The 23,751-nt window shown below is 41.4% G+C and overlaps 1 protein-coding gene across 1 annotated transcript; it reads right to left on the bottom strand.

The window, feature by feature from the left end:
- Window positions 1-1,382: 1,382 nt before the first annotated feature.
- Window positions 1,383-22,425, bottom strand: LOC147903629 (phragmoplastin DRP1E-like). Its single transcript, XM_087400249.1, has 17 exons — window positions 22,256-22,425; window positions 21,806-22,011; window positions 21,605-21,668; window positions 21,417-21,521; window positions 20,941-21,042; window positions 17,218-17,268; window positions 17,065-17,126; window positions 11,901-11,991; window positions 6,954-7,018; window positions 5,902-6,096; window positions 5,661-5,780; window positions 5,422-5,492; window positions 2,900-3,125; window positions 2,649-2,699; window positions 2,290-2,518; window positions 2,021-2,160; window positions 1,383-1,925 (listed from the first exon to the last, which is right to left on the bottom strand). The coding sequence occupies exons 2-17, from the start codon at window positions 21,932-21,934 to the stop codon at window positions 1,797-1,799; spliced, it is 1,830 nt and encodes a 609-aa protein (XP_087256375.1). The 5' UTR covers window positions 21,935-22,011; window positions 22,256-22,425; the 3' UTR covers window positions 1,383-1,796.
- Window positions 22,426-23,751: the final 1,326 nt, after the last annotated feature.

Genomic DNA, 23,751 nt, shown 5'->3' with positions numbered 1-23,751 from the left:
TCAAATGCCTTCTCCTCATATGGGGGGCTTACAAGTAGAGTGAGTTGGTTCCTACGTAGTTACACGAGAGTGGAGCATTGATATCTAACATGATTGGAGTAAGGGTCTTCCATTGAGGACATGAAGTTAGTTTTTCTAGAATATTTATGATGAAAAGATGACGTTTGTGAAGTCATTTGTGGCTACATGAATATGTAACTCCTAGAAACAACGCGGCACAAAAGCAAACTCAATGGCAACCTTCTGCACAACACAATAGTATAAAGACATGACAAGGGAGAGAGGACTCCGCCCCCCACTGCATGTGACATTCTAAAATTGAGCAACAGCTAGAATATAAACCATACTTAAAAGTCTAGGCGACAGATATGGCCATACTCACTAGAACATAGACCGTACTCACTAGCATCGAGGCAAATTATATAGCTCAACGGTTAGGTTAGAGCTATGCATCATAGTTCAAATTTCTCTCTAGGTGAAACTATGGAGACATCAAGATAACCTTAGTAGAAAATTTTATGAATGCAATTACTCATTTTTAATAAAAGCAATTTTCACCAATGGAAAAGAACGTTGGTAAATGAAAGTCAAGAAATGTTATTATCATTTCATTACTACCTTGTACTAGTATGATGAGTTAAATGAAACTTGAATTCACGCATTCTTAGCATGCTTAAAGCACACTATATTTGCCTAGGTGGTGCATCTATCCATGGTAACTTAATTATGGTCAGTGTTAAGAGTAAGAACCTTCTCACCCCATCTCAATCTCAACTCTTAGCTTTCAATATTGAAGATCAATCAAATCTAATGAGCTATTTAGGCTTTTAGAGGATTGAGATAGAACAAAACAATGGATGACTAGCAATACTTCCAAAGACGGTGTAGTATGAATTCAAAAAGGGAGACGCCCCAACATAATGCCCAACATTTTAGATTTGTTTTCAAGTTAGGTATAAGAAATGCAATCAACGTTATCAACCTCCTCACTCCAATGCAAAGGCAAAAGACAACGTTCAAAGGCAAGGTGGAATTATTTAATTGTCACCAAAGGACCACATAGTAAAAGAATATTGAAGCAAGCTAATGTATTGGCCAATTTATAATGGCAAGAAGCGATACCAAGTGTACTCATTGGATGTGGAATGATTTAGAAGGGTTAGGCAAAGGATATGCATCAAAGAAGATGTGTGATTACAAGAGGGATCACAGAGCTAAAACAATCATGCAAATAAAGGAGCTACAGACTTGCCTCCAAAAGTCATTCGAAAAGTTTCATGTACATAAATAAATACTCCTAAAGGTATATTTTAAATTAAATCTTTCAGAGCAAAAAAACCTATAGATGGTAGATGAACTCCACCAAAATAAGTTTGCTCCTTAGATGTTTAATAAAAAAAGGAAATGCATTTTCCTTAATGATACAAAAAACTTACAATTGATAAGGTCCAACCATAAATATTAGTGTCTATAAAAAGATCTCGTCAACATTGAAAATCGAATTTCTAGTAATCCATTGGAACCAGGCTGGTTTACAACTTATTGATTGCTTTCCCTACGTCACAAGGTCCTCAGAGACCTCCGGAAAAAGGTAACCTTACATGTGTCGACTGTACAAAAGAATGATTAAAGTTTAAAAAAATATGGCAATGCCTCAGGTCATATGAAAAGAACATCTCATTTGGCCTGTCATTTCGAGCCTTCATGACCCCTGTGCTCAGCAAAAGCACTTCACCTGATGACTCTCTGGCTTTTATGCGTACATCAGATTATAGCTCCAACGTTACTTTTTTTACCTACCTTGCCCAAGCAACAGTGTCTATTTCATCCCGGGCTTGCTTATACAGTTCTAGTCTCTTTAGACATGCAGCTCTGCGATCCATCAAGGCAGGATCTTCATCTAGTAATTTCGCAAGCTGTTTCCCCTGTTGTTCAGAACTTAAAGCATGAATAAAGCAACCATGTTTACAATTTAAATACATCAAAGTAATTTTTGTGACCATAAAAAGCGACCACATACCTCTTTTTTTCCAAGCTGAGTGTAAAAATGATCTAATAGCGAACGTTTGGCCTCGCGTACTTGACAATGCACAGCAGCTTTTGGTAAAGAAATCCGTAAGGTTTCAGAAACCATACCAATATAAGCTGATACATTGGAACCTGAAAAAACAATCAAGAATCCAATGAATCAGGCCCACCAAAAAACCGGCTCCAGAATGAGCACTCTAAACCAGCTCCAAATGTACAGAAATTGTGATGCTAAAAAATGAGCAGGCAAATGAATCCTACCAATCCTTCGGAAATGTGCGTCTGAATAGCGCTCAGTCGTCGAGGCGGATGGATTCACACCTTTATCCAATTCCTGAGGGAGTTTTCTGAAGAAATCTACAGTTAAATAACTTGCCTCCATATCTACCAGTCTCAAAGCTGTCTTGCGGCTATCATCACGGAACTTCTCCAGTGCTTCAGTTGATACAGCTGCGAGCTCTCCTTGAAGGGTGGGGAACCTCTTTAATTCCTGGTAACGTTTAAGGAAAAATAAGAGCTACTCATTAACTCAGGAGCAAGTGTCTGTGAGATTAGGTCCAGGAACATATCAAATTACAAATATAGAACTCCATGCTTTCAAAAGCATTCAGAGCCCCTACCTGAGTCTCACCAATAGACTTGCGAACAAGCTCTCTCAAGAGAAAATGCACCTGCCAAAAAATTATTCAAGGTTTGAGCTCTTACTGGCAGGCTACTCTCAAAAGATCAACAAAACAGTAAAAAGTCATCAAAGAAACAGCCAAAGGGGAATCTATGTTCACAATTTGCACAACCCTACTCACACGAAGTGCCTTCAGGCCATGCACAGATCCATTTCTAGCCCCAAATCTGGGAGTGATGAGATACTTACTGCATCCACAACTGCTTCTGCAGGACCCCTGAAGTATGTTAAAGCACCTTCAATCAACCTTCTGTATCCTTGCTCAGGAGCTATCAAATGAGGCTGATAACCATCTGCTTCAGAGACAATTTTGCGAACGTTTTGCAAAGACAAGTGTCTATCCAAAGGCAGCTTTTTCAGGGCTGCAGGAAGTTGATTATCGAAGACTCCGTAAACTCGCTCTCCTCCAGGTCGCCTGGAACAAGGAATTAAAATTCAACCACCAAGGCTTAAGCTTGCACAAACAAGGTACAAACAAGAAGAGGCCTTGCACAATTATTGGAGGAAAGCAAGCTACTTATCTTCAACTAATTCTGATCAAGCCATATAAAAGTTTAATGAATCTTATCCAGACACACTTCCCATCATTCAAAGCAGACAGAGCTTACGTCAAAGAGGTTTCCAGCCTTGATGCTTGTTTCTCATGCTTTTGATCTTATCTTTTGTTTCTTAGAATTATGTAATCTGTTCAAGGCTCATTTGAACAGACCTATTGGGTTGCTTGTTTTTCAAGAACAAATGGGATGATCAAAACATGGTGTAGGAATCCACCGTCACCCCTTACACAAATACTAGTAATATAAAGAACTTTGCAAGTTAGCCTAGTGGAGACTTGGCTGATTGTTATGTCCAAATTTGGACATAACGTGTCTAGTGTTATGGAGGTCAAGTTAATGTAACCTACCGTTGGGACAATTAGGACATGACGTACCCTTGGTACAATTCAGGTACTCTTACGGTTGAAACACCTACGGCACCCTCTGCCTATACAAGTGCGAGCCTCTAGTTTGGGATATTCTTGCGAGTGGGGCCTCCTGAGAATACCCAAGTAGGAAGGAGCCCGTCCAAGTTTGTGATACCCTAACATCTATGCACATATGGGGCTATGTGGTATGGGATACATAATCTTACTTGAGAGATCACTGGTCCAGGACCGCCTCTGAGCTAGAGATCAAGTAAACCCTTGCAAGGATTTACGGTTGGGTGGTGACACACTACCCTACACCATGTGTATCCTTTACATGTTCTAACTCCTATTGTTGATTGCAAGTAGTTCATGGATAGAGGTTTGCGTAGATCCCCGAGGTTAGCCTAACCTCTGAGGGGTGTTTCATAAGCTACTCTATGTGCTTGCTTTGGATGTCTGATTGTTTCTTGTACGTACTTGAGAATTACAATTTCTTTTTTGGTTTTTCCAGTATAAGAATGTAGAATTAGGCTACAAATTTCGTTTTTGTTAGGGCAGTTCTTTGCTGGGTGAGGGTAAAGATACAAGATCTGTTTTCGTTTGTCATTCAGGTTCTGAATTTCAAGATTGTCCGGCTGTTTTGCTAGTGATGAATAGCTGTTTGAGCTTTTCCCATTGCCTGTTGTAGGTGCTGCAACTGTTTGCAAACATTGCAAGGTTAGAATGGTGCTAGCTGAGTGTGGAGAGGAAGCTATTTGCAAACAGCCTTCATGGTTGTTTTGGTGCAGCAGACTATGCTGTCTGCAGAGTTCTAGTGGATGTGCTGTTATCATGGAGCAGCAACGGACTTTGGTAGTTGGCAGCACTCTTGGTTTGCTGAAACAATCTGCATGTAGTCGCATGCAGAGGCTGGGGCTGTCATCGCTATGACTTCACGAAAGTTAGGTAGATGCTAGAACTGCACTTGGAACGGCACCTGGCTGTGCAGGCTTCAAATCGTGGCACATGCAAAGCTGTAGCTGTATGTAAAGGCAAAGCTGAGGGTGCATGCGCCTACCTTTTGGGGCTGCATGCCTCAAAAGGAAGGTGTGTGTACTTGTTGTGACTCTAGCAGGCTTTACTTTTTCCCTCTGCATGTGTGGCCTTTGGTTTACATGCATACGTTGCAGTTTAATCTTTACAAGTTGCCAACAAAGTAAACTGTCACTCCCATACGAGCTGTTTGTGATGGAGAAATAGGGTCAATGCCCCACCTGTGACCCCCACATGAGGAGAGCTCAGGGGGTGGGTTGAAACCTTAGCATACTTACGGGTAGTAGTACCTGTAAGGGGAAGGGCTGGGGCAGTTCACAACACTGAAGGAGTTCTTACAGAAATAGAAGTTCCAGCAGTCCAGAAGGTGCATACCTACAGGTTGTAGGTGAGCTTAAGAGGGTGCATAGGAGGGAGCCCTACCAGCAGTGAGCTCAGGAGCAGAAATTTGCAGGGGTGCTCAGGCTCGAGCAGCTACTGAAGCCTACCACAGAGGTGCATGGCAGAAAGGAAAAGTTTCCTACGGAGCGTGCAGCAAAACAGAGCCAGTTTTGGTGCCTTATTCTCATGTTACCAAAAAAGGAATTGGGAGAACTAACTGCATCATACCCATGTTGAGCTGCACTCACATCTATACAACATCCTATCTGCATGTCACACAATTATCCTTGGATGGATTCGTAACGTGAGATTATCTACTGAAGCTTCTAGCTAGACAAAATTTGTAAATGTAATTTATTCATGAATGATATGCATGGTCTTAAGTAAGTACCCCCCATCAAGATGCTCTTTGAACACGCGATCAAACGCTCGGCAAAGCTCCAATATAGTGTAAAGCTGGGCCTGCACAATTGTCAAACAATACAATGGAAGGGCGCAGAAAATATAAGCTCTGAAATTTCCCTCCAGTTGCTCCTCAAAAGCATTAGTTCCATAATTGTAACACACCTAACATATTCCGCCAAACAAGCCACAAGTATATCAGAATAGTGGAAGCCATCCAATTCTTACCCCTGCATCAACAGCAATAGGTCTTCCTAGATGATTCATCTCACTTTCCAGATCATCAATAGTTTTGTTCACCAAAGATAATAAATTTGGGATTTGTGCCCTTATTACTGCTTCCAGATGCTGCAAGAACAACTTGAGTATCTGAGTTTTCAAATGGCTTTGCACATCAAATTGCCTCAAAATTGATCCGTACACAGCTTTATTTTATAGGCAAATATGCTCCCATAGTCAAGCAGTCTACCTTTGACAACATCTTTCCAAGGTACTCTGAACCCATTCGACTGGCTAAATGTCCATATTCTGCGCTGCTTGCAAAATATTCACGCTCCCTACGTCGTGCAGCTATCATGTCAACGTTCCGATTTATGTCTGCCTGTGAACGATTGACAACTCCAATCCAAGGATGCTTCAAAGGATATGAACGACCTTCAAGCACCTGCAAATAAAACAGTGTATATAGTTTGAAAAAATCAAGTTCACATTGAATGATTAAAGATACATCCAGCCTAACAATGAGTTCTAACTCTCACTATGGGGGGACATACTCGCTCAACTTTATTATATTCCTATTTGTTTTGGACCATGGAGGTTAATTAACTTATGTTTGTCTATGGATTAATTAATCTATTTGGGTTAATTAGTTTATTTTAAGCTATGTCTAAGAGGAGTGAGCATTATTTAAGAATCTGGGATTCGAACCCACAATGTTGTCTTTCCCAAATGTGAGCCCTACCACTAAGCTATAGAGAGGAAGAGCATACCTAATGCTAACTAAAATATTATAAATGGTCCCTCTTTCCCCCTTTCCCTTTAGTACGTGCCTTCTTCTTTAAAGCCCCCTTCAAATGGTCCCCATTCCCCCTCCCCCTTTAGCACGTGCCTTCTTCTTTAATGCCCCCTTCTTAAGTGGTCCTTAATTGAAACTCCTCCCTCCCCCCTTTATCCCTTAGTTTAATCATGGCCTTTCCCTCTTCCTTTTCACCCCTCTTCTCTTCACAACTAATTAATGGGAATTTACCATTTTTCAATGTATGGGGAGACATACTGGTTTGCATGCAAAATCATTTTCTTTCCAATGGCAAGGGATACTGATTACCCCAGAACAAAAGAGAGAGAGACATTGACAGATTTGCAGTGATAAGGAGGCACCTATGGCCCTGCCCAAAGCTAGCCGTGAAATACGAAGCATCCAATACAATTCTACTGCTCTTTTTATTTATTTTCACATGCAGTAGTGTGATTCTCTTTCTTAAATGCTACTGGAGACGAAGTGAACAACACACAAAAGCTTACATCCACGGCATCGGTGCCTTTATCCATTAGATCAAGCTTTGTCACTACTCCCCAAGTGCGCTCACCTGCACAAAATAATGTCAACAAATCTTTTTTTTTCATGAAATCAACAATTCTTTCTCAATTTAATGCAGCAACAAAATTTATAATCAACCCATGCCCAAAACTCTATTCCAGCACAAACAATTTTGTTGAGTTGCAAACATTTTATGTAGCACAACTCAGCAAAATCTCGGGCAATATTTGTGCTATGACTCTTCATCTTTTGATACGTATATTTTAATGGGGAATCTGATTTAACCTTCATCTTCAAAAATAGTGATTCCATGGAGGAACAATGTATACAAAGAGTCATGGCTTAACACTAAATGCAAACACCAATGAGTCCTCACATTAGTGAAAGAATAAAGAGAATAATCATCACCAAATTCACCAGAGATAAGACTCACCTTAGAGATAGAAAGGGTTTCCCCCCTCATACTTGAGACTGTGTTGAGAGTTCACGCTCAACATCATGTGATCATGTGTGCATAGCACCATCACGTGATCATATGTGCATAGCACTAACCTTATAGAGTGCTATAAAGGAAAGGGTTAGATCCCCTAACCCTAACCCTAAATGGATTTGTATATATTCTATTTTTTCAACTAAATCTAGTGTACAATTAGTCATTTGTGGTGTGCTCTCTAGCTGTGCCCTCTCTCCTCATCTCCACTCTTCTCCTCTCCCCTCTTCATATTTTGTCATGGTATCAAAGCTCCCTTGCCTTCCACTGAGGCATTGCGATTCTTGAGAGAGTGAGAGTGATCGAGAGATTGAGAGATCGAGTGTTCTCTTCTGTTGAAAGAACTTCTTCTTCTTCTTTCACTTCCATTGAGTGATAGAGAAATTTCCGTCCATGAGAGATTTCTGTTAATCTCCTTCCATTTGATTCATTGTTTGTGAGAGAGGAAAAGTGTCATTTCATAGTGTTTGAGAGAGAGAGATAGATTGTGAGAAGTTTGAGTGATAGTTTCTAAGTTTGTGAGGATTCTCTGTAAGGTCTCTGAGTGACAAGTTCGAGTTTTGAGTCCAAAAGCCTCGTCAAAGTGAATCCTCCAAGAGGCTCCTATCTACACGTTCTGCAGCTCCTACAAGCTCAAAACTACGAGTTACAGCTTTCAACATACTTGGCCCTACTCGCCATCAACAGCCCTGCTCCTGCTTTGATCGACTACTCCAACTAGCACTTCTAAGGCTCTAAGCCTACGGCTTCCAACGCTCGACAATGGCGCAACAATAGCCTCTTGCAAGGCTCCTTCAACAGCAACGACTTCCCAGCCCTTCATTCGCTACAAGCAGTAGCAAGCAAGCTACGCTAGCTCCAACGAGCTGCGCAATCCAGTATAGAAGGCTCCGGAACACAGTGGTGTGCCCTCCTAACATAAGGCCCAGAGTTACACCGGGATTCACATGCCCACCCGACACGTTGAACGCAATGGCTACAGCACCGAAGAATGCAGCTGCATGGGCAAGCGCCAGCATTGTCAAGCCCGCGGGAGTTAACACAGTAGCACCGGATGCCTTTTTATAAGCAACCACAGATCCTTCGGCAGCAAAGACGAAAATGGCTGTCGCCAGGAACTCTGCGAGGGCAGCCTTGACAACGTGCAGATGGGAAAACTCTTCTCGCCTACCTACAGCAACGCGTTGAAAGGGTCGCGAATAGCAACTGGAGGACATACTGGCGGCGGCTTAACAGCACTCTCGGACAAGATTGGAGCTAAAAAGAACACCTTCTCTATTCGTTGTGGATGAGAAGAGCACGCTCGCACCCTCATCTTTCGGCTCCTTCACGCCCACGGCTCTATCAAAGCCTCCTACGCTCACGGATCTCCAAGCGAGCCACAGTTGCTCCTAGTCTCTCTACAGCCGCTCTCCAACGCAGCCCGTGCACTGAAGATTCCTCAGTCAACGGAGAAGACGACGGCAGCTCTCCCTGCATCAATCCGCAGCTGATGTGATGAGACTTGCAACTGACCGATGGTGATCCTCAGTGCATGTGATATACATATACATATATATATATGTATATATGTATATGTATGTATACATATATACGAATATATATATATATATATATATATATATGTATATATGTATATGTATGTATACATATATACGAATATATATATATATATATAATATCGGAAACTCTCTTTCTCCTACTGCAGATCACGGGAGTAGCACCGATATTGTTCCACCCAGCCAACCTTGCTGAAGCGTGAGAGCTGACAGAGAAAATTCGAATTCCAAAAGCATACGTGAACAATTCATTCTCTTCTCTCTCTAGCTTCAACAAGCCCCATCTCCCTAGATGGATCTAGATGCCACATGTCATCATCATAGGGCCTTCCTAATGCAACATTTCACCCCTCTCTTGGGATGCTTTTATATCCTTTGCCCCTAGGCACATTCCTTGCATTAGGCCCTTAGCCTTAGATCCACCTAGTCTAGTGCTATCAACCCTCACCTAGGACCTTGACATTAATTCCCTCCCGATCATTTACATGAAGCGCAAACAAATAATTACAAACATAGATCCTTTAAGGGAAATGTCGACTGAATCTTCCGAGGTCATGCTACCTCGGCTAGAGCGTAACATTCCTTCCCTCTTCAGACATCAGCGTCCTCGATGATAAAGTTTGGGAACACTCTCCGCGACTGGTACACCGATTCCCAGGTAGCTTCGGATAGAGGCTGACCATGCCATGCAACCAACACCGTGGGTATCTTCCGATTTCGTATTTGCATTGTTCCTCGGTCCAGGATTCTTGTTGGTTTGCGTCTTGCATTATCCTCTATCTCATGAAACAAAACCACACCACGATCAAAGTGGATCTGAGTGCGTGGGGGGCATGGGGGGGTCTCTCCCTGTGGTTGGCGTGGTGGTGGCGATATCAAAGGGGGGGAGAGTTTATTAAAAGTCTTCATAAGACCAAAGAGTCTTTGAGACTGAAGAAACCCTGATACAATGACCTAAATGGGTGCAGCCTCTAAGCACCATCCACACCCAAGACGAATACAACATAGCCATAATCATAGAAACACTAATATGTGTGTGTGTGTGTGTGTGTGTGTAGAGAGAGAGCCCTTTTCACTGGATTCTTTTCATCCCACGTTACAACAGGTTTTTGACCCTGTGATTCAAAAATTTCGGGTGCCGGGTTATATTAAGAAGAATCACAAGGGCAAACAACAGCTTGTTTTTATTGATGGTGTGGTTTCTACACTCCATCAATTTTTACAAAGCAATAATCTGAAGCTGGAGGATGTTGTGTTTGATCCTCCTCCAGCTTGATATGTAACTTTTTACTTGGCTGCCTCATGACTTTTGCTCTAAGGCTTTACTTGTAAATTTTTTCCTTGTACTTATTGGTGGGTTTTTACCTTTTTGGGGTTTCCCACACATAAATATAAGATTTCACCCAAAAAAAAAAAAGTGTGTAGAGAGAGAGAGAGAGAGAGAGAGAGAGAGGTTGACTCATTTGAAGCAATTCCTAGGAATTGAACACACACACACACACCATGACATGAACTAGAGCCTCGACCACCAAGACCCACGCGGACTTTACAAAATTGATGGGGAAGGATTTTTTACACATGGAGAGAGGTTTTTTTACTTAGCAACAATGCTAAGGAGCCAAAATGACTCAGCTGAAGCGATTCCTAGGAATGAACACACACACACCACAACATGAACCATAGAGAGAGAGAGAGAGAGAGAGAGTGGGCCAAGAAATCTCTGAGTGGACCAATTCCTCATTTTCTTTTATTTCTTTGTATTTTCAAATGTGTACAATTCATTTCAATCTTACTATCTAGCTATGTGCTCGATCCTCTTCATTTCTGTTAAAATGTTGGTGCTGAAAGGAAGAAACCAATACATAGCATGGCTAGCCATGCGCTTGCCTCCTAAATGTTGTTGTTCATTCAAAGCTACACAAGATCAAAAGGAAGAGACCAATGTAATTGGCAACCTTGTGCTTGAAATGGATGCTACCTAGCCATGTGCTGTCACAATGACAACCAGCATTGGTTTATACATCCCACTTGAATTAAAGCCCTTTGTTTGATTTTTTCAGTTTTGACTAATTTAAATTATCCTTGTATCAAAAATAGCAAAACATCCTTCAGTAGGAAGTTTTTGTGTCGGTAATGCTGTGCTCAACTTTGGACAAACTCACATCATTTGCTTTAGAAGCCTTGTATTGCAGATATTTGCCCCAAAAAAAAGTGGAGCATCAGCTGGAAAAATTAAGTGTCAATGCACCTTTCACATGCTCTATGCATGTGTGTAGTTGTCACATCAGCTCTACATTGAATATAGAACCTCTATGTAGAATGCAAAGACGCTAACTTCAAAACATGAAGAGCGTAACAGTTTTAGAATATTTTTAAAAATTGACCTTCCCACACCCATCCAACAAGTAAATGAAATAAAATAAAAATAAAAAACACAAATTTTAAATTATCATAAAAATTGACCTTGATCCATCTAATGTCCAAGCCTTTACCATCTCCTATACACCATATTCAGAAAACCACTCCTTCCTCTATAGGAGATTCATTACAGCAGATATGTCTAATGTTTGCATAACTGTGGGGGTACATCAGATGTTTGGTAGGAGGTTGGACATTCACATCACATGTGACAAGATACACCAGGAATTCCAACCTAGAAAGAGACCAAGTACGCACTTTTCCTAGGCAGGGTGATGGTAGCTTTTCCAGATTATGCTATAGGTGTCATCACTTGTTGTAATAAGGGAAAGTTCCACTGGGATTCAACCTTACACCGTACTCTTTTAACGAGCCAACAACACACTTCACTCAACAACAAGAAACCAACCATTGAAAAACAATTCTAATAGCTCTACAGAAAAGGCAACAATAAGACCACTCACCAGCAGGATCTACTTCTCGAGATATTTTGATAGCATCAGACGTGGCGATATCTTGATTTGCAGGTGAAATTGCCAATATGATCGTGTTTGGCTGCAGTCCCGACCCCCAATAAAAGAATGTGGCTTGAAAATCAGAAAATTCACATAATAGACAGCTAATCATCAAAAAAGGGTGCACATTTAGCAGCGCTAACCTGCAAACATCACATAACCATAAAGCAAACCTAGATAGTCATAAGTTCAACCAACCTTACACATCCCGTCAAAGCAGTTTCTAAATACAGACAAGGTAAGATTAAACATACTTATTTAAAGGGGAAACTGCATGCTTTAGGGATATACATTGACCGTTAGCCTGAATTATACCTGTATATCTTCGATGTTAAACCCTCTAAAGAAAAAAGATACTGAACAAGATGGGGCAGGTCAACAGTTTTGTAGGGAGCCCTTAGGGTAACTGCGTAGCTAGCAAAGAATTAAATTTTTTCCCCAAAAAAAAAAGAAAAAGAGAGAAATTTTGTCGAGAAATTCTCCATATTTTCAAGCAAGAAATTGCTGAAATCTGTGTGCATTCAAAGCATGTCTGGCCTTAAATGGGCACTTGAGTTCATTTAACACTCTGCTCTCGTCTGTGGGATGTGCTGTGTTGCTCCAGCTTCCATGCTGCAACAGTATTTCAGCCATAAAACTGCCTATATGCCTAAACAATGTATTCAAGCCCTTATTTCCTGCACAGTCCCATGCAATCATGATACTACAGACTAGCTGGACCTTTTTTACTGATCGTCACCTTGCACTAAAACATCCTTAAGGATACAGCAGACATGCCACCCAACTAGGGAATCTATCCCTTCTTCAACATCCCTTTGAGGGAAAGCAAAACAAACAAACAAACAAATGAGAAAGAAAGCTAATGACCCACACCCTATGTGAGACATTCACCATGTACATTTGCAAAAAGCAGAAGCAGTTATTCATAGAAATTGATGACCAGCAATATATGAACAAAGATAGTTTTCTTCCAATTGAAGATGGTGCCCAAAACAGGCTAAAGTGTGGAGTGTACAAGTCACACTCTCCCAAAGACATGTTGGAAACATCTGAACATGTACTTCAAGCTCAATTCTTAGCTTCTGGTACAATATTAAAACATGCAGTGGAAAACTGAATTGTCCACAAGATCACACCTGGGAATTCTAGATCCTACTCAGGATGTGCACATATACATAGAAATGTAAACCACGCTCAGACCTAGATTAGACAGCAACATGTGGCAACCCATAACTGAATAAGAAAATCCAAAGAGAGGACCCAGAGGTTACAAAACGTGCACTCACAAAACATACTACGTGGAACAGCGGAAGTGCTGCCCACTAGTGCTGGAACAGAGGCCACTTCTGCTGCTGCGCACCACCCAATGAGGTATTGAGTGGCAACCCAAAACTCTCTGTCGGCACCCTTTCTGCTCCACCTTCTCTTGTGCCTTGAAGCACATCTCAGGAATTCTCTGCACCTTGCTGCTGCCCTTCACTGCTCTCTCCAGTGCCCTTGTGTGCACTTCTGAGGACCTGTTTTGGCAGGCTACAGAGGGCTAGACTGGATGACTTATGCCCCCCCAATTTTAGGATTGCATTGCCATCTTTTCTGGCCAACTGTACCCCGGTTTGGCCAAGTGGCCAGTCTGTGAGCTGGCCAACCAGACCAGCCCCTTCCTTGGCCTACGTAAGGGCTCTTACCAGGTCCACTTGGGGCTTCCTACCTGCCTTTGTGCAGGCCTATAAGCAGCTCCTTACTCCCGTCTCTAAGGACCATACGTGACTGCATTCATGCCCCATGGCTGTGCCCATGCAGCCATTTGCCTTTGCCAAGAAGACTGACACTTTGCCTATCAAACTTACCCTCTATGCTGTTCTTTATTATTATACAAACAAAAAGAAGATTACACCGAAGTCTCGCACATGTACCTATATGGGGAAACATATACCTAGATGAATACCAAACTCATGCTCTAAAAACACAACATAGTGCAGTTTCAATCTCATGATAGTCACTCGTTAGATTGAAAACCATAAACTCCATTACGCATAGCAAGGACTAGCTACTATGGCATCCCCACTGACATCATCAGCGCACAGTGGATGTAGACCATAGTACAAAAATATGCTCTCACACATACAAATCCACACACCCACACATCCTTGAGCATCCATTTATACAAAGTCTTTGTACTGAGTTTCTGTCGGCACTCCAGAGGTGAAGGGCAGACTCAGCCATGACAAAGGCTAGCACTAAAGGAGAAGGCTAATCAAAAAGTAGTCCAGAATCTCTTCATTCAAGCTACAACTACTTGTGAAGTCTAAATGATTTCATTTTAGTCTCTCCAAAACAAGCATCTAAATTTAAATCTAGCTGATACGGCAATGCATCATTTAGCTATGCATGATGGAGTTTATGGTTTTCAATCTAATGAGTGACTATTATGAGATTGAAAATGCACTATGTTGTATTTTTAGAGGTTGAGTTTGTGGAATGTTCCTCGATTCATATAGGTATATGCTTCTGCCGTATTAGCAAACATTCAAATTTCACCTTGTGAAGTTTTCATCCATGTTGCGGCTTGCTTGTATTGCGATAATTCTTTCTATACAGGGACTAGCTACTATGACATCCCCATTGACGTCATCAGCGCCCAACAGTGGGTGTAGACCATAGTATAAAAATATGCTCTCACATCCTTTCACTTCTTCTATGTAGCACCTAGTTTCCTTTGCCCTTGGGGCATTGGATGCTTTGTCATCATTACATTAGTACACCTTCCACTAGCTCTAAGCTCCTCACATGCAATTGGGCTGCTCGTCTGGCCAATGTCTGGAAGCCAATGTCATAACAAATCCTCATAGCTGAGGAAAAGCTAGTTGAACACGAGACTTGCCAAATTTTTCATGTTCAAATCCTCACCTATGGAAGCCAACTAATTTCATATCATCTTGGTCTTGGTTAGGGTCTCCTCTCCCTCAGCCATCCTGAGAAAGAGCTGGTTCTACTGTTCTCCTTCCTGAGCTTTAACCAATGTGGGATCTGTAGTTTCATACCCCTACCAACCAAAGTAGCATTGGGCTTTAAGTGTGAGCCCTCTATGACCTTCCATGGGGGGACAAGTCTCTTGACCCTGACTTTCACAACGGTTAGTTGGACCCATCAAGCATACCTTTTTCCAAAGTTGCGATGGGAAGGGGTTCTAATAGTGTCCTCCATTGTAAACTGTGGAGCCAAGGTTATGTACACTTCCTATCCACTTGTAGTCATCTGCCGCCTACACTTGTGTGGGGGATCATACACCTTTTAGATGGTCCAGTTATGTCCCCTCTTCAACATCCTCAATCAGCCTTTCGACACCTCTAAAGGTGCCATTGCTTGAGCAGCTTTGTTACAAGTGTGAGAATGGAACAGCATAGACTAGAATATACAGTATTCCGTCAAATACACATAGCATTGCCTCAAGCTAGAGATTGACGAGCTCAAAGCAAGACATCTGATAGATTGATGCTTTTGTTCAATATGAGCACACAACACATGTGTATGCAGAAAACTTAACTGTTAGGCTCTAAAATTAAAACTAACTTGATTGTCACATTCTTACTTCAGATCTTGAAGCCAGTTATGGAAAACCAACCTTCAACTTCAAATTTAATCAATATCTTCCTTTTTCAAGGTCCACCTTAGTGCAGTAAGCATTCCAACACAAATGTAAGCTGAGCTGTTTCTCAAAAGCTGCAGAGCTACCACTATGCCAGCTGTAGTGACTGGAGATTCCACAGGATTGGCCCTTAAATTCCCATGCTAGCCTTCCTACTCTTGATTAAGGATGATTCCCAATCTGCTTTTGATAATATAGGCATATCAAAGAGCCTTGGAGCTTGCCTCAAACCTTTTCAGACAGCCTGCTTTGATTAAATCCTCAAACTGACGGATGGAAACAGAGAACCACCAAACTTACTGTTATTCTTTCATAATACATAATGCAACAAACGGCTCACGTTTACTCCCGAATTCCCCCTGCAGAGAATATAGGAAAAATGGATAAAGCCTCAATTGTACAAGAGGCTTTCAAAGTACAAGATGGAACTTCACATGACACAAAGCTTCACACCTGTAACTTTCCATCAATCATACATTGACTGTCTTCAAGGCTATCTTTGCTCTTGCCCAAGAGCATGTGTTTGTAACTGCTTAGAATATCAGAACAACTGTCAAGCAAAGATACACATGATAAAAATTCCTTTCTATACAGCATGTGTCAGATTAAAATCTACTACTGCACAAATCAGCATGCAACTACTCTGCTCCTTTAAAAAAGCAACAAAATAGTGCAGTTTCAATCTCATGACATAGCAGGGACTAGCGCATCATCAGTGCCCAACAGTGCGTGTAGACCATAGTATAAACAAATGCTCGCGCGCGCACATATCCACACACCGCATGCACACTTGAGCATTTATTTTACACAAGTCTTCGTACTAAGTTTCTGTCATCAATACAGAGGTGACGTGCAGACTCAGCCATGACAAAGGCTAGCACGAAAGGAGAAGGCAGATCAATAAGTAGTCCACATTCTCTTCATTTAAGCTACAACTGCTTGTGAGGACTATAGTATTTCATTTGAGTCTCTCCCAAACAAGCAACTCTAAGCGAAAGATGCGTGAAAAAGATAGCTGATAGGGCAACGCATCACTTAATATAGAGAGAATTTACCGCAATATAGCAGGCCGCAACATGGACAAAAACTTCACAAGGTGAAATTTGCATGTCCAGTAATACAGCAGAACAAATATCTAGATGAATCCAGGAACAACTCGTCCTTTGAAAACTCAATTGAGAATAATTGGAAACCATAACAAGGTAAGGATAGAAAAGAATAAAGGCCGGACAGAGCAGGGTGGGCAGGTGGGGGGGTAGAGGTAGGGAGGGAGAGGCAGAAATTTCAGGTCACAGTAAAACTTAAAAACAGAAACAAATTATTTGATGAGCAAACCAAAAAGAGAAGATGCATAACTGCTTGCAGTCTATAGAAGGCCCTGGCACGTGAACGTTCATTAGTCAATATAGATAACATTTAACCTCTAGCAAACGTCTTCACTTGAGATTCTTTCCACAAAATCCATACCTTTTCTACATAGGACTGAACCATGTTCTCTATATCTGCAACAATGCTTTCGGGTTGTCCCTCTGAAAACAAAAACTTCATTTAGCAATTAGTATCCTACCAAAACTGACACTCCCTTATTTACAGTGAACATCTGACCACGTAAACACTTACCAACAGCAACTTTTGTCAAACCAGGAAGGTCAATAAGTGTCAAGTTCACAACTGCAAAACAAACATACGCACTTCACTGAGATTCTCTTACAGCCTAGATCTTTGAAACTGAAGACGGGCAGATCGATCCAAAAGCTACAGCAGGTGATCGATAGATCTCCCAAAAAATATTACAATGTTTGACTGCAGAGACTAAACAAAATTATGAAATAAGCTGCTCCCATTTCCTGATGGCATGTAGAATGGATTCTCAAGATTCATTCACAACAAACTAAAACCATTGAACTGATTGTCCACTAGATTTGGATTGGGGTAAAGAAACTTGAAACATAGATGCCCTCAAGACAGGCGCACAATCTAATAAATAAACCAAAATATCAAGATCAAAAATTATGAGAGTATTGAGGCCAGGGACTCAATCTTCATCAGCATCAGATGTGAATATCCCTTTCACTCTAACAAAGGTTAAAGAAATCGTCATAATAAGACTCCATGTTATGGCAAGTAGACTATAGCAGTTTTACACAGGGAGCCCGAAAACAATCTCAGTTTTGATATACTTTCCCTGTTCTCGTAAGGATTTACTTAGTCCAAAGACATGTGCCCATCGAGAAATGCACTGGAAGCTTGCTTATGCACCACTGTGCAGCATAAATAGTTCAAAAAAGGAGCAGCAAAACTAAGACAATTCTTCTCAGCAATTGTATTCTAGACCTAGCTTAAATATGAGTAGAGGGTTCATGGAGCCAAGTGTTCAAAATCCTGATTAACTAATGTATTTTATTAATATTTCATATTTATGTTTAGCCTCGATACTTTATTATTACTATTAAAGTAATTTCATTATTCCTAATAATTTATTCAGCTTTTTTATTCAATTCAAAAAACCTGTAGCCTTTTGAAAACGTTTTCGTAACTCTTACAACTTGTAGCTTTTCTTCAGGCAGTACTCCTAATATGGTCTATTCAAGTCATCTTCAACCAATATTTGGAGTTTGCCCAGGTGCACCCTCGTGCTTCCATCTTGCCATAGCATTCCAAGCACTTGTTCCTGCATTAAACCCCTATCAAGCTACCTGTGACTGGTTTTCTAGCAGATTTGAGCACTCTAGTCCTCTTCCTCTAAACCCACAAGCTTCTACAGCCTCCAATCGTCCTATTGATGTTGCTACCCACCTCTTACAACACCTGTGACTGACTTTCCAGCCATTCTCTCCTTATTTCTTGAAGACCCATTTCTGAATATTTTAACTCAGCTCACCTATTCCAGCCTTCCCTTCACCTAGATCTCACCTAGTGGTATGTTTTAATGTTTAACCTTCAAAACCATGGAGAGATCACTAAAGTTGAAGAAGACCAATGCATGGATTTGTTGAAGATAATCGGCAGGTTGAAACAATAAGTCACACAAAAACTCATATGTGATCAGTAAACATGAGCATAAATAATAATTATAGTGAACTTGATTGCAAGGGTTAACCAAACATACAACGAGAAAGAAAACAAGCTTTGAAATTTCAGAGTTGTGCATATGTGGAGCATGACTTTAGAAGTTCTTAATGACCACTTAGAATTCATATAGCCATGGAACTGAAAAGATATCAACCCACAAAAACACAATTATTCATAATGGAAGGAGGATGCTCAAGTATGTGTGGGTGTGTGGATTTGTATCTGTGAGAGCATATGTGTATACCATGGTCTAGACCCTCTGTTGGGTGCTGGTGACATCAGTGGGGATGTCATATACCTAAATGAATCCAGGAACATTCCCAAACTCATCCTCTAAAAACACAACATAGTGCAGTTTCAATCTCACGATAGTCACTCATAAGATTGAAAACCATAAACTCCATCACGCATAGCAGGGACTAGCTACTATGACATCCCCACAAACGTCATCAGCGCCCAACAATGGGTGTAGACCATCGTATAAAAATATGCGTTCACACATACAAATCCACACACCCACACATACTTGAGCATCCTTTTATACAAAGTCTTCGTACTGAGTTTCTGTTGGCACTCCGGAGGTGAAGGGCAAACTCAGCCATGACGAAGGCTAGCACTAAAGGAGAAGGCTTATCAAAAAGTAGTCCAAAATCTCTTCATTCAAGCTACAACTGCTTGTGAAGTCTAAACGATTTCATTTTAGTCTCTCCCAAACGAGCATCTAAATCTAGCTGATAGGGCAACGCACCAATTAAGATAGAAAGAATTATCACTATACCAGCAAGCCGCAACTTGGACGAAAACTTCACAAAATGAAATTTGCATGTCCGCTAATACGGCAGAAGCATATACCTAGATGAATCCAAGAACATTCCCAAACTCATCCTCTAAAAACACGACATAGTGCAATTTCAATCTCACAATAGTCACTCATAAGATTGAAAACAATAAACTCCATCACACATGGCAGGGACTAGCTACTATGACATCCCCACTGACGTCATCAACGCCCAACAGTGGGTGTAGACCATCGTATAAAAATATGCTCTCACACATATAAATCCACACACCCACACATACTTGAGCATCTTTTTATACAAAGTCTTCGTACTGAGTTTTTGTCAGCACTCCAAAGGTGAAGGGCAAACTCAGCCATGAGGAAGGCTAGCACTAAAGGAGAAGGATAATCAAAAAGTAGTCCAAAATCTCTTCATTCAAGCTACAACTGCTTGTGAAGTCTAAACGATTTCATTTCAGTGGGGATGTCATCCATGAGATACTTGCTTTTCTTACATTGGTATTAGAGCCCTTTCTTGGGCTATTTATCATCCACCTTCCTATTTCCCTTGCTTCGTCCACTTTCAGCCAGATCATAATTTCATTCTAGCCTTCCACGATCCATTTTATGTTGGTGCAAGCAAAGCATTTAGCAAGTGGATACAATGTGGCCCTAAAGCTGAATGGTGAATGAGCTATGGCTGACCATGATTGTTGCTAATGGTTGTTGCGGCATTTCATCAAAAAAGCCAAGTAGATCTGTAAGACTTGGAGCAACCAGGTCACATCAACTCATCAGTTTTTTGTAGGAGTACTAGTGGAATGTCAAAAGGATCTTGTCAATTGATCTTCTGAGTACCTTTTTGGATGAATCGCATATGACCTTGGCTAGTTTAGAATAGTTTTGTCAATTGGTGTAGCATGTATCTTTGGAGGAATCACACGTTGCCTTGGCCATTTATGAAACCACTCATTCAATGATTCCTCATTCAGCAGTGTCACGTAGTCTCATAATTCAGAATTACATATTATTGTTTCAAGGTGTGTGCCTCTCAATATGTAAATTTCAAAACAGGCACGCCCGCGTGCACACACATACACAAGCACGTGCATGCATAAATGGAAGTATGTATGTGTGTTAAGTACACAAAAATTGGAAATATTGCATGCATGAATTGGCACAGGCATGTATGTATGCATCAGGTGCGTTAAAAAGTGGATTTTCTTCATCAATAAGAAACGTCTCCTTTGTTGGTAGTATCAACTTCACTCGATAGTTCAAAATCCAATTATCCATTGGCAAAAATCACGATTGCAATCATCAATCATTTAATACACAAAAACCATACAAAAAATCACTAACTAAAAAATCATAAGCCAACGGTTCATATTCATGAAGAAGTAAATTGTCGCCACATCTTCCAACTTGTTGAGAAAACGTGATGCTGGTGGTAAGCAAGAATGAGCTGCAATTAACAAGGAATTTTTGCTTACCATGTGGTGAATAAATGCTCAGATGAATTGGAATAGGTGATATCTGCTTACTTCGCCCTGTTACTCTGTCGGTCTCATCCTGGATTTCTTTTCTCACAGCGGCTGCAAAAGTTTCACGCAGTAGAGTTCACTGAACTTGAAGAAGGCAGCATTAAGATCCGCCAAGCAAATCAATTAATGATCTCCCCCTTTACATAGTTACAGCTCGATCACTGAGATTTTTAAAGTTTCAAATTTGTTTCATAACGAACCTGGACAAAACCGAACGGTTTTTATACAATTGTCTAGTGGGTATACAAGCATTATTCCTCTCCAAACCCCCCCCAAAAATACAGACAGCATTATACTGTGTATGGATATGGCAGCTTGTTTTTAAGTTAGTAAAGATTTTCCACAAAACATGCGATATAACCGAGTTCCAAGTCTTTGCACCACCCTTAGCGATGCACTCTAATAAAATCTTCCGATCAACTCACCAAAATCTGTGAACCTTCTCTTGGGAAGATGAAGAAACTCGGCATATTCTGTCCCGCTGTCTAACTTGTGCAATTGCAAAACGAGCGGCCTCCTTGTCACAATGCCTAACCAAAGAACAGCAGGAGCTCAGGACTCCTGAGCTCAGATTCATAAAGCACCAGAGATATGTAAAAAGCCATCGATCTACCTGAGCCTCGAGGTAGAAAGTCTCTTCCCACTATGCTCTCTAGCACAGACGACTTGCCGGAGCTCTGTGCAAAATACAAGGGCATTACGATACTATTTAAGCACCAATCCAGAGAGCAAGAGACAACCGTTACTACAATAGGAAGAGAATCGTCCTTTGAAAGCTGAAACAAAAGGTGAAACTTGTGCTGATCGAACAAACCTGCCCGCCAACGACCACAACTGAGGGAAGAGCCTCCCATAGTGTGGGTAGAGCACTATTTTCGCCGTGGTCCCCCAACACAGTGCAAGCTCTCTGTATTCGGTTGACGAGGCCAATCACATTCTCCATCGCGGGGTGAGCCGTCTGTGCGCCGATTGGAAGATCGTACTGTCGTAAGGGCGTGGTGTGCACAAGACACGATCACACTGGAAGCAGAGAATCCAAATTGGATAGAAAGGTATGATGCAGATCAAAAGGGAGGAGATATTAGCAAAATGCAAGTGCGTGGCAAATGGAGTGCTAAGCATAGATCATGCTGAGCTATGGAGAGGGGGAGAGAGAGAGAGAGAGAGATTGATTTCGATGCAGGCACCGCAGAGGTAAGGAGCTAAGCCATGGAGGTCGGATGTATGAAAGATGCGGATGAGGGGAGATCGAGGAGAATCAAACCTGAGATGTTTGGAGGATGATGACGAGGTACAGAGAAGAAATTCGTGTTCAGATATAGATCGATCGATGGATTGATGGGAAGGAAGGAAGGAAGGAAGGGCAACGCAAGGAAAGGAAATGAAAAATGGCGATGAAAGCTCACGTAAGAGCTCACAGCTCAACAACTCACAAGTAGGTGCCTCCCAAAAAACCAAAAAACAAAAAAAAAAACGGAAAAAAGTCTCGCCTCTCTTTCAAATTCAAAATCAGTTTTTCTACTACCCACAATAATCCCCCTCTCCACGCCATCTCGCCTCCTAACCGACACGTTTTGTTTTTTGCAAACGTGTTCTAGAAACGTTACCCCCTTGCGCGTCGTGTACACACCCCGCCCCCAATGCCCAGAAAGAAAAGGGAACACACCCAAACACTGCGCGGCGAAAAAAACAGAGATGCGCTCGGTTGCACACGTTACTAAAAATGCCTTCTTCCTATAGACCATGGTGGTGGTAGGGGTTCGTTTCCTATACCTACACTTTCTCTGATATGGACGGGCGATGGGCGGAGGACAGTGGCTACCCATCCCCTGAGCACAGAACCTGTCATTTTTTTGACATGTGGCAGGCAATCAAGCAAATGCCCCTACCTGCCAGACTTGGTGTAAGCAACCTAAGTTGGACTGCTAGGACAAGCACCAATGCCACCAATCTCACTAGGGAAGAGGTGCTTTCTGCATTCATACATGTAACGCCCACCTTGCGGAGCAAACATTTAAGAGGCCGTTCATCACTTTGTACACGTGTTAGCACATCTAGACCACAACAAAGGAAAATAAAGTCAACATCATTTTCAACTCCACACCATGCTAAAATATCATCATCAAGGACTTTATAATTCAATCTCAATGAAGATTTGTGTGCAACACCACCGCCACATGAGAATGTTCTAATTTTCTCTCCAACAATTGTCTACTTGCTCAAAAACTTGTGAAAGGTGGCCCTTTGTTGAATACACTCTCACATAATGATACATTTCCATGGATCTTCCTGAAGGCCCCCCTATTGTTGACAATCAATCAATCCATTACACTCACCTTATGCAAAAATGAGAGTGAAGCATTGGAGTGCACTCAACCTCTATTTGAACAACCTTTTTCCTTAGAGTAATCATGAGAGAGAGAGAGAGAGAGAGAGTTGATAGTCAGACCAAACGCCCTTGTATATAAAAATTAGACAATTGACTGCACTTCATTGTAATTGTCTTCCACCCATGTCTAGCCCCTACGTGAGACTCCAAAGGTGCCAGAGTATAAGGAAGGATGACACTTCCAAACCAAGGATCCTACACCATGTAAATACAGTATGAAGAACAACCAATCTAGCAACCACAATTCAAGCACGCAAGTGTGGAATCATACCTAATGTAAGACAAATCCATCTAATGCCTCAAGTCAGAACCCAAGGCAGTATGACTCACTTTGGGTATCCAACCAACCCAAGGCGATCACAACCTTATAG

Source organism: Dipteris shenzhenensis, chromosome 3 (genome assembly GCF_047967505.1).
Source record: "Dipteris shenzhenensis isolate YYH24624 ecotype China chromosome 3, Dip_SZ_1.0, whole genome shotgun sequence".
Classification (NCBI taxonomy): domain Eukaryota; kingdom Viridiplantae; phylum Streptophyta; class Polypodiopsida; order Gleicheniales; family Dipteridaceae; genus Dipteris; species Dipteris shenzhenensis.
This window is presented reverse-complemented; position numbering and strand designations above follow the sequence as displayed.

Excerpts from the sequence above, each read along its gene's own strand:
- LOC147903629 (XM_087400249.1), bottom strand. The coding sequence starts at position 21,934 with ATGGAGAATGTGATTGGCCTCGTCAACCGAATACAGAGAGCTTGCACT. Across the intron at positions 21,043-21,416 it reads GAGAAGGTTCACAGATTTTG|CCGCTGTGAGAAAAGAAATC; the intron begins GTGAGTTGATCG and ends AAACTTTTGCAG. Across the intron at positions 17,269-20,940 it reads GAGCATTTATTCACCACATG|TTGTGAACTTGACACTTATT; the intron begins GTAAGCAAAAAT and ends TTTGTTTTGCAG.